Genomic DNA, 13,533 nt, shown 5'->3' with positions numbered 1-13,533 from the left:
AAATATGAAGGTCAAAAGAAGATCTTAATTGCTAATAAAGTTTTCTAAGTAAACAGGAATTCCAACTATATTTACAATATTATTTTTAAGAATATTTGGGGATATTATTTTTATAATACTCATTGTTACTCTATTTTCATATGTCCTAATAAAAAGCTTTATATTATTTTATTTTTCAACATTTAACATTTTTCGTTATTTATTATTACAAATTTTACTCCAATCTGCATTCATTTTTTTTTTCAAATTTACTTCCAGATTCCCTTTTATATGAAATCAGAATTAAACTAAGATTTAAACACATTAATTAAATTTAATTAAATTAATATGTTTAAGTGATAATTAAGCTCTAAAAATATTCAAATGTTGCATCGTCCAGAGTACACAATTGTAAAAATTTCAATATACTAGAAAAGGTGTGAAAATTCAATCACAAAATTTCAATTTCTAAAATATGAAAATATTAGGTTAAATACTAGTGTTTAATAATTTGCCTTAGAAATGTACAGAGTGTTATAACAATATTTACCAAATATGGTACAAATTAACCTAAATGATCAGAAAAGGCATTTATTTACATATATACAGAGTGTCATGACCCAGTAGGTAATTCTGAATCTTTGAAAATAAGCATATATTTCCAATTAAAAAAAATTATCTATATCACATAAAAAAATTATATTTTCTTTTGTTTTTGATAATGAATCTACCTCTGAAACAATTGCAAAGTCAAAATTTTCAGACAACCCTTTAGTTCTATTTGTTCTAATTACTTAGTAAAACGTTCTTAATTCACTAACATTCTAAACAAACAAACAAAAAACAACGCTCAATATTTTGCGACTAAAATTGGCCGAATTATGAAGTTTCTAATAACACAATTTAAGATTATTTAAACTTCGAGCGCGATCCACCAATCAAAGTTTAGAGTTATCTCAAAATATCATTTGATTGGTTAAAATAATGAAGCGTCAGTATTGGTTGCGTCAATATTAGTCACAAAAGAGTAATGTTTTTATTGTTGTTGTTGTTGCTGTATAAAATTAAAAATATTTTACTATGGGAATCATAAAAATTTAAATATTGTAACTTTTTCAACAGTACTTATGATATATTGTCTCAGATATAAAATATAACTCTTTAAATCATTCAGAGAATTTCCCCTCCTAAGACTTGCTCATCTGCCTCTTCATGACGAAGGGGTATTCCTGGGTGAAAAACGTCACAAGAGTAAAATTCTAGTAGGGCCATCCAAAGCAAGAAAGTCATTCCATTTTGTCCAACTAAAGTGAGCAAAAAGTCAGAGGATATGTTCCCAGAGCTGATTTTAATCTACTAACACATAATAAATGATTATTTTTTTGTTTCTGGATATGGTCCTTTTAATTTTTATTTACATAGATTTCATATGATAAACATTCCATTCTGTATCTGCGGTGGTCTGAAGGACGCTGACCACTTCGCTTTTGAATGTTACACTCTCTAGTCCTTATCACATCACCCGCCCCTCTAGCGAATCCAAAGCTCACTGGTTTCTTAGGAACGAATCTTCGCCAAGGATGATGGGGAAGATTTGTGAAGTCTCGAGAGATAGTTGTGAAGGAATTCAAGTTGTTTGCAGTCTTGTTTTAATTAATTCTTTATTTATGTAATTATTCTGGCACAGCTTCTAGTTGTTTGTTTTTTATGTAGGATTATAGATATTAAAAGCTGTACGTTTCTGCTCATATTATTATCTTCTAGTAATGTTTTTTTTTTATGTATTTGTCATTCTAGATCTACTTTGTACTTTTACCTTGTATTTGTGTCATTCATCTATTTTTCACTTTATATAATGGGATAGATGTTATTATTTTAGATATTGGTACATTGTTTGATATTGCTATATGTCTATATCTGCTACACTACTATATCTACTACGTCTTCCATCTTTTGGACATTGTAATATTTTTTATGCTTATGTCTGTTACTGTTTCCTGTATGTACTTTTCAACTTAATCTCCTGAACCCAGAATTGGTTTGCTAACAATTGAATTTAAATATTTTATTTTAGTCAAATGAATGAATCACTCTTATCTACCATCCATATTCTGGCGATAGCTGTAAGCCTTTTAATAAATAAATTATGGTTCTCTCCCCTGTGACCTTCAAGGTCTTACACCCTTTCGGGTTTAGGCGGGTCGTCGTGGAATAGACCAAGACTAACTTAAATGAGCAGGTGAGTGGGACCAAGTTAACCCTCCGGCTCCGATCAATTGAAGCTGTTTGTTTCCCACAATCAAGATCAACGTTTTGGATTCATGGAGATGATCTAATAAAGCTATACCGTGTGGGATTGGTGGAACAGCAACAATAAGAGAGCATCTTACAGTTAGAAGTATATACCTATCTCTAAGGACTTAAGAAACACGTTTAGCCCTTTTGGGACGGAAGGCTTCTATCCTAGACGCACGCATGGGACGGAGCGTACGCAAAAGGAATCATCATAAGTTCTAACGTCATCGTTTTTTTCGATCTTTTTTTATTATTAGTTCATTCATAATATGAGCATATTCTTTTTTCTTTTTTTTTTGCCATAATAAACCGAAATCAAGACTTTCTGTAATAAAGAGAGAAGTGCGGGAAATGTATTTAAAAGCTATGCATAATACAACAGCACTAACGGTAAAATTCGAAAAGACTAAAATTGCACAGTAATAGAAAAAACAGAAGAAAGAAAAGAAAAAAAACGCGAATTATTCTATCAAATGGAAAGTCACACAACCCAGTTATGTTTATTTATATTACTCATACCCCCCACCCTCCCCAACAACAGCTGATAAGTAAAATACCATAGTGAGGTTGAATATGAACAAACTGAAGGTCAGGATACAAAAACTATATATATTTCAAAAGTAATGGGCACAGGGTGCCATCTAGTGGCGATTAAAATTACTCCAGTTTAAAATGCACATATGCATCACCGTCCCATGAGTTCGATTTATAGAAATGCAAGGGTGGTATGTCCGGCTGTGAGAGACGTTCATTGGTGGTGCATAAATGACACGCCCGTCGCGAAAGGATTAAAGTGGAAAGTATCGAGATTCACAGGGGCATTCAGTTATTCGCGCAATGAGATTTATCTTACCTGCTGCAGTTTTCTAAGGCGATCTTTATTTGCAGCAACTTCAGCTTCAAAAGCCTGATGTCTGGTCCATTTGCTGTGAATGGTTTTAGCACTGCGGTAAGTATCGTCCTGGGCCGTGATGTATTTTTCTTGAGTCCATTCAGAAAGCTTTGAAATAAATGAATAAGAATTTCAAAATTAATATCTATTGGCAACATACTAATGCAGCAAAAAGTAACTTGTATCAAATTTTAGTATAAACATATGAACTAATTTTACCTGCTTGCAGTCTTGGAGAAAGTGTTGAAGTTGCATCTGATCTCTCAGTTTGTCCATTCTTTGAGCTGCTCTCTCGTGATTAGCATTACGCCTGTAAATATTTTTTTAATAAATAAAATAATTAAATAATAAAAAAAATTATATAAATTTTCTTTAAAATATTACCAGAATTTCTAAACCTTGAACAATTTTAATAATCCGTATTGCATAATTATAATAATGACAATGTATAAATAAGAAGAAAGAAATATTGTTCTCACGCATGTGTAGAAGCCTAAATTGATTTAATTTTGGCTATCAGTTTTGGTATTGTTTAAAATGTATTAAGAAGCAAATAACTCTAGATACTATCGTATTTTTTATAAATGTAAAAATAATCGACAATAACAAGTTTTTGAAAAAAATCATTAACATTTGAATAGAATAGGACAATGAATATTTGTTCTGATTTAAAACATGAACTGCAGAACATTTTATGCTATAAGGATGATACTAAATAAGCTTTAATAATGCATTGCATGCCTTATTAAAACTAAAGCATTTAAAGGACAATACCTTATTAAAATTAAACTAAAATTTTACATTTTAGACGCTGGAAAGTTCATTTGATAAAAGATATGCCTAATTCTCAATTATTGCATTCATAAAAAAACACACGAAAATCTGTAATTATATTTTAAAATCCAATTTTAAAAATAATCCATGTTCTTTGCATTCTAATTTTTCATAGTTTTTGTTTTCAGCATGAAAATTCCCTATTAGTATGAAGAAGATGGTCAATATTGCGCTAGAGTATTGTAGAATATTGGATATGGTTATGTACACATTATTCAACGCATTATTACAATATGTTTATATTATAATTCATGTAATGCATATGAGTTTACATTTGAAAAAAATACGAAAAGAACTGAACGAGTGTGAGATATTAAAACTGACAACAGTGAAAAAATTAATTGCGTTAGATTTAAAATTTGTTTTTTCATAATAATATCGAATAATGTTACTGAAATTATTTGCATCTAAATACTGTTACAAAAATTTTCTTCTACAACAAATACCGCTAATCAATTGTAATAGCGCAGCACATTTAATTGCTATAGTTCAGCAGCTTTCTTGCTGTCTAATCCTCCAGTTTCTCTACGTGTCGGCGACTCCGACTCTCACCACACACCGCCTCTGACTATCCACACGACCTCTTCCCTGAAGATTCAGATTGTCTGTCTTTTATAGTTCCGGGAGGCGGGGCTGGAATCTTCAGACCAATCAGGGCGTACCTGGCTGTATCTCGGGTCTTAGTGGATGGATCGTGAAAGTTCTCGAACTTTCCAGTAGTATCCATTTAGTCGCCAAATTCGTCGCCAAATGGTCGCCAAGCTCTCAGGTCATTTACGTGGCAGCTGCTCAGCACAGATCTTACAACGGTCTTTCTCACGATGACACTATTCATGCCGGGTAGCAAAATTACAGATTTGTAACAATACTGTAAAGATAATTATTAAAAAAACTGCCGAAGGGCGAATAGAATAACTTAGATAAATAAAATTTCATTGCAATTGTAACACATATTTAAACCAAATCGTAAATGATATTATCTGATAAATGAATCCCTTAGAAGTCCAATCAAGAATTCCAGCCTAATTCACATATTCCTGGGAATACTGTGAACTTTCTGTGATAACAGGGTAAAATGAAACGCCGAGAAATCAAATAAAAAAAATCTAAATTCGATACATTATTGCCTTTTTTTTTAAATCAAAAACTAGATACTTAAGAAACTGAATTTTACCTTTCAGCCATATTTTCAGCTTTCTTGTGAATCTTATCTGCAGCAAAGTTATTATCTTCGCACAGTCTTTGTGCAAATTGGATAACAGCATTGACCTTCTCATCATTAGCCTCCATAGTTGTAAGGAAGGTTTCGTGCTCTTTTATAAGACATTCTGCTTGTTCTAAACTACTCTATAAAAGGAAAGGAAAAGAAAAAATAAAGAAATTATAATAATCTGAAAGATGATAAATTATCTATATTTCAAATACTTTAAACTGTTTTTTTTTTTTTTTTTTTTTTTTTTTTTTTTTTTTTTTTTTGCTTTAAACTCCTCTATGTGTGGTGCTTTCGCTGTAAAACCTTCTTTTTCTTAGCCAGACGGTAGTCTTTCGATGATTTAAATTAAAAAAAAAAAGGTTTTTATAATCTAATGAAGAAAATAAATGGCAGGACCAGTTTTTGGTTTTCTTGCGAATTTATATATCAACTTACAAGACAAAATAAATTGTTAATTATTTTGAAATCGGTTTGAATGTCATACTTTTAATAGAAAAAACCCAATTATACAAATATCAATCAAACAATTTCTGAATTTTCAAATTTCCAGGAGAATGGAATGTTACTTCTAAACGACTTTTTAATTTACAATTTGGAAAATAATTTTGCAGCTATATAAATATAGCAAGAAAAGCTAAATATTTATTCAAAAGTACTACATGAAATAGCTTCAATTGCAACAACATTTTTGCTATACGGAATGATTACAGATCTCATTTCTAGCTTGTAATAAAGTTTTAAAGTGAATATTTTATAAAAATTTGAATGAATACAGCACAATTTTTTAAAAATTCTGCTGGCAAACGATTTTTCTGGAAGCAAACGATTCTAAAAATTCGCATGTAAAATAGAAAATAAAAAAAGAAGGAAAGGATTTTTAAATATATTAAACAGATTTATTTTTTATAAAATAATAGAGAATATAAATATAAAAAAAATAGATTTAATAATAAAAGAGCATTTAAATGTAAAAAAATTACTATGGAAAAGAGAAATATTACTAAGGCAAATATTACTTACTGGAGTTTCATCCTTCATAAGATAATTCTCTTGCTGATTCAATAACACTTCAGCTTGCTTAGCATCTCTCATAAACACCTGGAAATCCAAACTGTTCGATAGAACCATTTGTCTGTTCTCCCACATTTGCAGCAACTCAGTCCATCCATCTTGAAGAGCTCGTAGCCTCTAAAATGAAAAGAATTATTTGTAAAACGATTCCTTGTTTATGATATGTGAATACTTATTTTGCATTCAGTATGGCATTTAAATGAAGTCAATATCTCAGAAATTTCACTATCTGACAAATTATAAGAGAAAATGTATCATAAAAGAAAACTAGTGATTGCACTATTCCTCAGTTTACAATCTATTTTTTAAAATATTTAAGAATTAAAATTTTATAACATATCCTTCGATATATGTGAAGATATATTACATTATATAATATATCCTTCGATTTGCAATTTGAATATGTATTACATTTTTATCTGATACAATAGATTTTTTATGAGAACTACCTTACGACTTTTTAATAATTTAAAAAAATAATTAATTCTTTTAAAAATTTAATTTTTAGTCCATGATTTGTTATATTCTGAACAGTGCTTCAACAAATAATCTAAATATTTAAAGTAGTAAATTAGAATAGCTTATAATTATCAGCATAAAATGTAAATCAGCTTACACGGTGAAATAAAATCAATTCATTTTATTTAAAACTTCTTTTTCATTAATATCATTATCATGATAATTATCATTTTGCATCTAGAAATGCATTAATTCTGAGCTACAAAAATTAAAAACTGATATTTTTCGATTAAGCTTTTAACTATCTTTTTTATAATTTTAATTATTTTAATTTTTTTGCAAGAATGTTTAATGTTTATGTCAATATTTATTTTGCATTATGTTAAATATTGCATTTAGCAATATTTAACATAAAATTAAAATTAAAAAATCAGCACTGGATAATCAAATATGTAAATGTGAAGGGTTCTTTAAATTTGGGGGACACAAATTCCTAGATTTTTTTTAAGATATTTACAGGGTAATTTGATTTTATGTTTTCATTTAATCTACAAGGCACGTAATCTTTACCTTATTCGAATGAAAAATCATTTAAATTTTAGATGATCATTTTAATGTGGCATTCTTATCTTTTGCAAGCTTTATATCAAGTTATTTTTTAATTCTATTACTTTGCATTAAAAAAAATCCGATTCTGTTATTAAATAGTACTTAGATGGTGCTAAAATACTTTGAACTTTTTTTTTACTAAATATTAACATTTTAAATTTAAAATGATATTTATATTTAAATTTTGAATTTTTTTTATACGTAAGATATTAAAACAATTCTCTTAACCCTTTAAAGGGCAATTTTTTTCTAGTCATATTATGTTAAAATATTTTTAGACTTGAAATTAGAACAATAAAAAGGATTCATTTAGCTTATTAGATCAATTTAATTTGATTCATTAATTCATTTGGTTAATTAATAATTAAGTGACAAACCAAGACACATCATTTTGTGTGAGATAAAGAACTGAAGCAACTAAGTTTCTGTCTTTCTAAAAAAATTTGCCAGAACTTATGCCAACCTACATCATTTCATACAAAGGTTGATAAATTTGGTGGGAAGCGTACTTCCCACGGCCTTAGAAAGGGTTAAAGATGGCCTGACTTATAATAAAAAGTTTTCCCTTTTCAGTTTTAAAATTTATTACTTAAATACTGTTTGTATCAAGATAACATTAACACCAATAAAAAATATCTGTTTTTAACTTTGGTAGAGAAGGTCTCGATTCTTTTATTATCTAAGAACTTCTAGAGTAAAGAAATACCAGATTTAAGACTTTGAGACCCACTTTTTAGGAACAAAACTTCTTGCTGTCCACTTTATTATCAAAGAATCGAACTTTGTCAAAGTCTAACAGCACATACTTTATTCGAAAGGTATTTTACGAAGAATAGAAGCTTTTCTGAAGGCAACACATTTATTATTACAAATAATTTATTATTAAATACAATAAATATTTATATAATTGATGATGAACCATTTCAAAATTAATGCTCTCTCAAACTGAATTAAAGCTCACAGCGAAAATAGTTTCTGATTAGTTGAGTGGATCTAAGGTACTGTATGGAAACGCAACTTTAAAAGAGGCCGCAGATTCGACCAAAAGACGACATAATAGATGTATCACGTACAAAAATAAAATATATATATAAGTTATCCGCACTTTGAAAAACATTTGTTTTGCCTTTTATTTCTCCATATTCGACACGAGTCGCTTGTTTGTATATTGTGCAATTTTTTGTCGCGTTATTTTATGTGATTTGTTGACGATTTCAAGTCCTTATGAAATCTTTGGAAAGTGTGGAAATATTAAAAATTAAACTGTGTGCGGACTCACTCTAGAGAACTTATACCTTGCAAAGAGTATCGTTTAAAGCATGCAGCATATCAAATAGGATTCCATAAAAAAATTCCTCAACTCACTTCACGTAAGAACATGTACTGAGCATCTGTTTGGTCTCTTGTAATTTTCTCACCATATTCCATCAAATTATTATAATCTTCAGTGTAATTGTCGATCTCTTCTCTGATTTGCTGATGCTGGGTGATGAGATTCTCTGCTTCTGTGAGACTCGACGGTATATCTTCTGATGCAACATCTGTCTGTGTTTTGGTGAGCCAAGACTGGAAGTGATCTAAATCTCTCAAGAAGCGGTGCAAATCTCCTGCCTCCTCCAATTTTGCATCACGCTCTTTAAGCTGTAAAATAAATATGAATAAAAACAAATTCGAAATAAAAAAATATTATTTGCAATATAAAATATTATGGGTCATGAAAGACATAAAATAAATCAATAATTAACATGTAAAAGAAATTCTTAATAATAACAATGAATAAATAACTTTAGATTAATCCCTAATATTATTAATTACTGATAATGTTATTATTTATCAATTGTTTGATAGTTGCTTATCGTTCTGAATAATCCAAAAATAAAAGACGCAGTTGTATAAAATGAAACGAAATACACAGATATGTGACATACTAAAAACATCACACATAATTCATATTTATCGATGTTTAAATGAATAAATTATTTTCGTAGTTTATTTGGAATGTAAAATTCATAGAGATAGGTGCAAGGAATGCGTACCAAAAAAGTTACATCATTCACAAAAAGACAAAATGTGTCATGTATAAATATTATAAGAGTAAAAAACATCTTATCTATTTTGATTACCAGATACCATAAATCTTAAATTATTTATGAACTAGGTTTGAACTTCATTTCTTAGATATTTTTCATGAAGGGGTAGTAAAAAATGTAAAATAACATGAGATATATGGAAATGATGGTGGAGTCATATGTCATTACCAACAGCGGCCATTACCCCCCCCCCTCCCTTCAGAAGGATTAGTAAAAAGATCTAGGGACTTCTGGGAAAGTTTCAATCATTAAATAAAAACAAATCTTTAGTTAATTTAAGTCTTTAATTGCAATTTAGGTGGTATGTAAATACTTTTGTTTATGAGCAGCCTTCCTGAGATTAGAATGCAAAAAATGTTTGCACGTACTGCTTAGAGAGAAGAAAAGAAAAACACATCCTTCATATTTTTCTTTTTATTATTTAACTAGCTGCCTTTCGCGACCAGCCGGTTCGCCAATCTTAATGTTCGTTAAAATTTTAATAATTAAATATTTTATGCAATTTCTACTTTAATAGCTTCTTCATCAAAATATTTTAAAACTTCAAATTTTGATTATCATATAATTCATTCATAATATTATAAAGGCCTTCAGTCATAACGTAATATGTATCTCTCTCATTTTCTGTTAGCACCCGTAGAATTTATGCTTTAAATTAAAGTGGAAAGAATTTATCTTCAATTAATATAATAATATTTTTTACAGAAACAAAGCATTTTTTTTATAATCTGATTACTGAAAATAGAGTCACTGAGCGTTTAAACTTTATGGGCACTAAAGAATATCTTTTTTAATTTATGTAATATTCTCAAGAGTTGGTCAATAAAATTTTCTTAGATTCATTATGAGAAGATCGATTAATTAACAACGTTTAAATTTAAATGCATCAAACACTAAGAAAATAAAACGAATCGTTTAAAATAAACGGTTGAAAACAGGTTTTAAAAAACTACTTAAAAAACGATGTACTTAAAACTATAAGCATATATAAAAAATATATAACTAACATAAATACAATTTACTTACAAAAGCATGCAACTAACCCAAAAATAATTTAAATCATCCATTGATAACGTTGTCATGGCAACAATCAGAACAGAATGCGCATGCGTGAATTTTCTTCGCCGGTTACGTAACACAAATACGTGATTTTTTCTACGCCAGTTGGGGTAACGCTATGCGGATTAGAAATTTTTAATTTCCTTTATTCTGTTTTATTTTAATTCAAAAGTACTTCAGAATGAATCTGAAAGATCGATTCATTAACAATGTTTAATTTTAAATGCATCAAACATTAAGAAAATAAACAGAACCGATTGAAATAATCCACCGAAAAATTTTAACCCTAGCCTCATTATTGTTGGGAGAAAAAAAAACTGAAGCCTTTCTCGTTTGGCGGTGGGGAAAATGGAAGATTTTTTTGGCGGAAAAGTTGGCGGTGGGGAAAATGGAAGATTTTTTTGGCGGGAAAGTTAGTTTTTAATTAATAATTAAAATTCTAATTAAAAATTCGAAAAACGGAACCCCAGGTGCACATTCCCAACCTCCAAGGTATACATGTACCAAATCTGGTATCTGTATGTCAAACGGTCTGGCCTGTAGAGCGCCAACACACACACACACACACATTGAGCTTTATTATAAGTATAGATATATATTATAATACATTAATCTAGTAATAATATAATATATTAATATATAATATATATTATTAGTATATAATATATTAATTTTTCATTTATAAAAACAGCAAATGAGTTATCTATTCCTACTCTTTGTTATTAAGAATAATCTATCTAAATATAATCTTATTTCATCTTCTTTTTTATTCAAAACTTCTGGATTCAAAAATGTTTTCATATAACTCACAATGTACATCCAAAATTAATCTAAATAACTTACGAGATTAGTCAGTTTTTCCCATGATACTTTAATCTTTTCAAGATTTCTCTCAATCTTTTCAGCTTCCTGAAAAAAAAAATGGTATATAGTATCCAGCAACTATTATTTTAAAAATCTTTTTAAAAACTACAGTCAAAAAGTAAATTTGAACAGAAGGTGCTACTTACTTCTGGGTGCTCCATTTTATTCTTTTCAGCCTCTTTTTCAAGATTTTCAAGCTAGAAAACAGATGCATATATGTAATGATATTTTAAAATTTAATTTAATCCTAATTTATTTCCAAAGTTCAGCCCATATTAACTTCAATCTAAAATGTTCTCTTATTTCCTGATCCAATTCCACCCTTTTTATATAATTAATGCAACAGAACTCCTATAAAAATGCTTAAATCAGTGGTTCTCACGTCCCAAGTGAAGGGATAAAAAGTGTCAAGCTAAGCGAATTCTTTTTAAAAGATACCTAGATTTCCCTATCCTAAATCGATACGTGCACAGAAATCCCTATCAGAATTTCACAGTATATAATCGTCAGAATAAATATTTCCACCTTTTTTCACTTTCTCCTGCTCTTGTACAGAGCTGTGAACCCATATTAACTTCATTCTATAATGTCTCTTATTTCCTGATCTTATTCTCTTATTTCTCACTTTTTATTTAATTAATTCTACACTCTCTCTAGAAAACTAATGACTTCAGCCTTTTCTCACACTCCGAGAATAGTGATAAAAATTCCTGATGCTTACAACATTCTTTTAAAGATAGCTACGATTTCCTTGCCTAAAACTGCACGTGCCAAAGAAATCTCTATCAAAATCTTATTGTAAAATCACTGAAAGAAAAAAATTCTGTCATTTTTGCTCTTAAAACACGATGTAGACTGACACATCTCCTACCGCTTTTTCTCGGTATATATATAAGATTTGTTTATTTCACATATTCATTTTTATATATGAATATATTTAAAAAAATATTTCATATATTTTAGAAATATATAATTATAAAACACATAAAGATAAATTAAATATTTCTTAAGAATTTCAAATTAAATTTATAAAAATAATGTGTTAATACTTCATTACGTATAAAGTATATCCATTTAAAAAAAATAGGAAATATTTTACCTTAGCATGTATAGCAGCTAAATCTCGTTCCATACCGCTCAGTCTTCTTTGGAGTGTCATAATACCGACCAAATCATCACCCAGGTCTTCGGTTGCTTCCAAAAGCTTCTTCTTTTCTTCAATCCATGTCTGGAAAATTAAGTTAAAATAAATATTTAACTAAGATTTCATAACAGGAAGAGAAAATTAAATAACATTTCAGGATAAATAAAGAAATAATATATGTACATTAAGATTCTACAAGCTTCAATGCCAGAAATGTTCTATGTTCATTTCAAAAATATTTCTTAATTTCAACTATTTAAAAACTTATTAATACAATCTCCACTAATCTTTAGTATTTCAAATGAAAAAATATTATTGAGTTTGAATGATGCCAAGTCTTCTTTTATAATTTTAAAAGTTTGATTCAACAAAATTGAAATTATTAATTTAATTTATCTTCGATATTCAATTTCTTTTCATTTTGCTAAAAGTACTCGGAAGTATAATGTATTAATTAAAGAAATAGTTTTTGATGTGTGTTTTGTTTGATCGAAGACACATAAAAATATTGATCATACTGTTTTTTAAATTTATTTTTCGTAAAATGCCTTTATAAATTCTTTAAAGAATTTGGCTTTCATATCTTAGAATATTTTAATATTTTTAAGGTTTCAGTTTGTAACGAATTTAAGTTTTAAATTTAATTATTATTAAAGTTATTAAAAAAATTAAATTTTTTATTAAATTTTCATTATTTGTTTAGTCAGAAGTTCATAATTATCTATACATAGTATAAAATGAAGTCTCCTGAAAGCGTCTGTATGTTTGAAAGAGAAAAACGCGAGAAGTACTTAATTGATAGTGGAGATATTTGTGCCATTTTGTAGGCATTTATTGCAAAAGGTTTTAGAATATTGAAGACATATCAAAATAAAAAAAAGGAGTTTTATAATTGAGATTTTGATTATTTTCCTACTATGATTCGCACATGTGTAAAAGAGCAATATCTGTGCTTTGCACTTATCCGCACATGTGCGAAAATCTCAAACTGCGCATGCGCATATAGCAAAAGTTGTCACATGCA

General features: G+C 28.6%; 1 protein-coding gene across 3 annotated transcripts in view; it reads right to left on the bottom strand.

Moving 5' to 3' along the window:
- Window positions 1–13,533, bottom strand: part of LOC129975751 (spectrin beta chain-like) — a 123,519-nt gene that overhangs the window by 42,520 nt on the left and 67,466 nt on the right. For all 3 annotated transcript variants that reach the window (XM_056088943.1, XM_056088945.1, XM_056088944.1), the window contains 8 exons: window positions 12,465–12,593; window positions 11,512–11,562; window positions 11,345–11,410; window positions 8,718–8,993; window positions 6,234–6,401; window positions 5,175–5,347; window positions 3,386–3,476; window positions 3,128–3,274 (listed from right to left, as the gene is read on the bottom strand). In XM_056088943.1, coding sequence (XP_055944918.1) covers window positions 3,128–3,274; window positions 3,386–3,476; window positions 5,175–5,347; window positions 6,234–6,401; window positions 8,718–8,993; window positions 11,345–11,410; window positions 11,512–11,562; window positions 12,465–12,593 — 1,101 coding nt within the window. The remainder of the gene's footprint in view (window positions 1–3,127; window positions 3,275–3,385; window positions 3,477–5,174; window positions 5,348–6,233; window positions 6,402–8,717; window positions 8,994–11,344; window positions 11,411–11,511; window positions 11,563–12,464; window positions 12,594–13,533) is intronic.

This window comes from Argiope bruennichi, chromosome 7 (genome assembly GCF_947563725.1).
Source record: "Argiope bruennichi chromosome 7, qqArgBrue1.1, whole genome shotgun sequence".
NCBI lineage: Eukaryota > Metazoa > Arthropoda > Arachnida > Araneae > Araneidae > Argiope > Argiope bruennichi.
The sequence above is the reverse complement of the archived record's forward strand: the minus strand, read 5'-3'. Positions and strand labels throughout refer to the sequence as shown.